General features: G+C 41.5%; 1 protein-coding gene across 3 annotated transcripts in view; it reads right to left on the bottom strand.

Annotated features, from left to right (window-relative positions):
* The window catches only part of kcnq5a (potassium voltage-gated channel, KQT-like subfamily, member 5a), a 113,448-nt gene that overhangs the window by 11,604 nt on the left and 100,427 nt on the right, over positions 1-1,417 (bottom strand). For all 3 annotated transcript variants that reach the window (XM_040000031.1, XM_040000029.1, XM_040000030.1), the window contains one exon: positions 936-1,177. In XM_040000031.1, coding sequence (XP_039855965.1) covers positions 936-1,177 — 242 coding nt within the window. The remainder of the gene's footprint in view (positions 1-935; positions 1,178-1,417) is intronic.

Here is a 1,417-nt window from a genome sequence, read left to right as displayed (position 1 = left end):
GAGGACTAAATAAGCATTATAAAATCATCAATTTCAAAATTCTATGGAACCTCAAGTTATAGCATTCACAAGATTTTCAGAAAACTTGACCTCTGAACTTAATCTAAAGGTCAAGGTCACTGAGATTCGAACTTGTCCAAAATTTTTAACAGATACACCTGTGGTATAAATTTGAAGCTGCTATGCTGCTTTGTTCTCGAGCTATCACATTCACAAACTTGGGTGTGGGTGGATGAGAAACCCTGGCTTGTAATTCAGTCAGGTTGTGGTCAGGACTCTGTGCAGGCCAGCCAAGTTCTTCCACACCAAACTCGCTCATCCATGTCTTTATGGACTTTGCTTTGCTCTGCTTGTTAGAACAGGATGCGACCATCATAAATGGTTACCATAAAGTTGGCAACATAAAATTGGCAAAAAATGACAACAAATTAAACTGGACATAGCAATAACAAATAATCAGCTATATTAACAATGAATTGTAATGTATGGATTTCCTCAACCAAATTTTTACCAAACTATAATTAACCACAGGGCAAAAGGTTTGTTTGAGGAAATGAACAACCTTGGCACAGGAAAGATGGCATAGAAACTTGGAAGAATGGATTCCACTAAATCTCTTCTAATCATATAAGTCTGAGTGCAAATGTCACACACTCAGTCAAAAGACTGAACCTGAAAGGAGGCAGGGCAGTGATCCAAAACATATCTCGAACTACTTCACAAATTTAGGGGTAAGATAACTGGGTTTTCAAACGTGCTACAATACTGTTGAATTTATTTTACTTAACTTTTTTGGGTTATATTTAAGGTAATGTCTTGAAAGGTGTAACTCCACAGGGCATTTTACATATACTCCCATATTTCTTCCATATTTCTCTGAAAGTGTCATTTGTCAGATGTTGGTTTGGTTGGTTACAGTAACATTACAAGCTCACCATCTGGGACAGCTGTACGAGGCTGGCTCTTCAACCTCAGAGACGGCCTAAACCGGGTCCGATCATTGAAGCTCCAGCTCTTCTGCACTTTGGCAGGGCTGCCGCCCATCAGTTCTGTGCTGCCCACCATCTCGTTGCCAGGGGAACAGCGTTGGCGGTCATTCATGGACGTCTGCCGGCTCTTCATACTCTGACCACGAGGGCTCGCCATGCGGACCCGTTCTTTAAAGCTCAACTTCTGGCTGCATGGAGGGAGAGAAGACAAGAGAGAGAGAAAATAGAAGAGGAGCAGAGAAGATGACAGCGGATATGGTGAGAAACATTCATACCAGTAGAAAGGAAAGAGGTAATATAGTAGGAAAGTAGGAAAGATGTGCGAGAGAAAAGACACGAGGGAGGGAGGGGGGGGGCAGAAAGAATGATCAGATATAGAGAGGAAAAAGTGAAGAATGTGAGTTAAGGATTGAAGTGACAAAGAAAGA

Source organism: Simochromis diagramma, unplaced genomic scaffold (assembly GCF_900408965.1).
Source record: "Simochromis diagramma unplaced genomic scaffold, fSimDia1.1 OVJJ01000596.1, whole genome shotgun sequence".
Taxonomy (NCBI): Eukaryota; Metazoa; Chordata; class Actinopteri; order Cichliformes; family Cichlidae; genus Simochromis; species Simochromis diagramma.
Note: the sequence above shows the minus strand (reverse complement) of the source record. Positions and strands in the feature narration are given on the sequence as shown.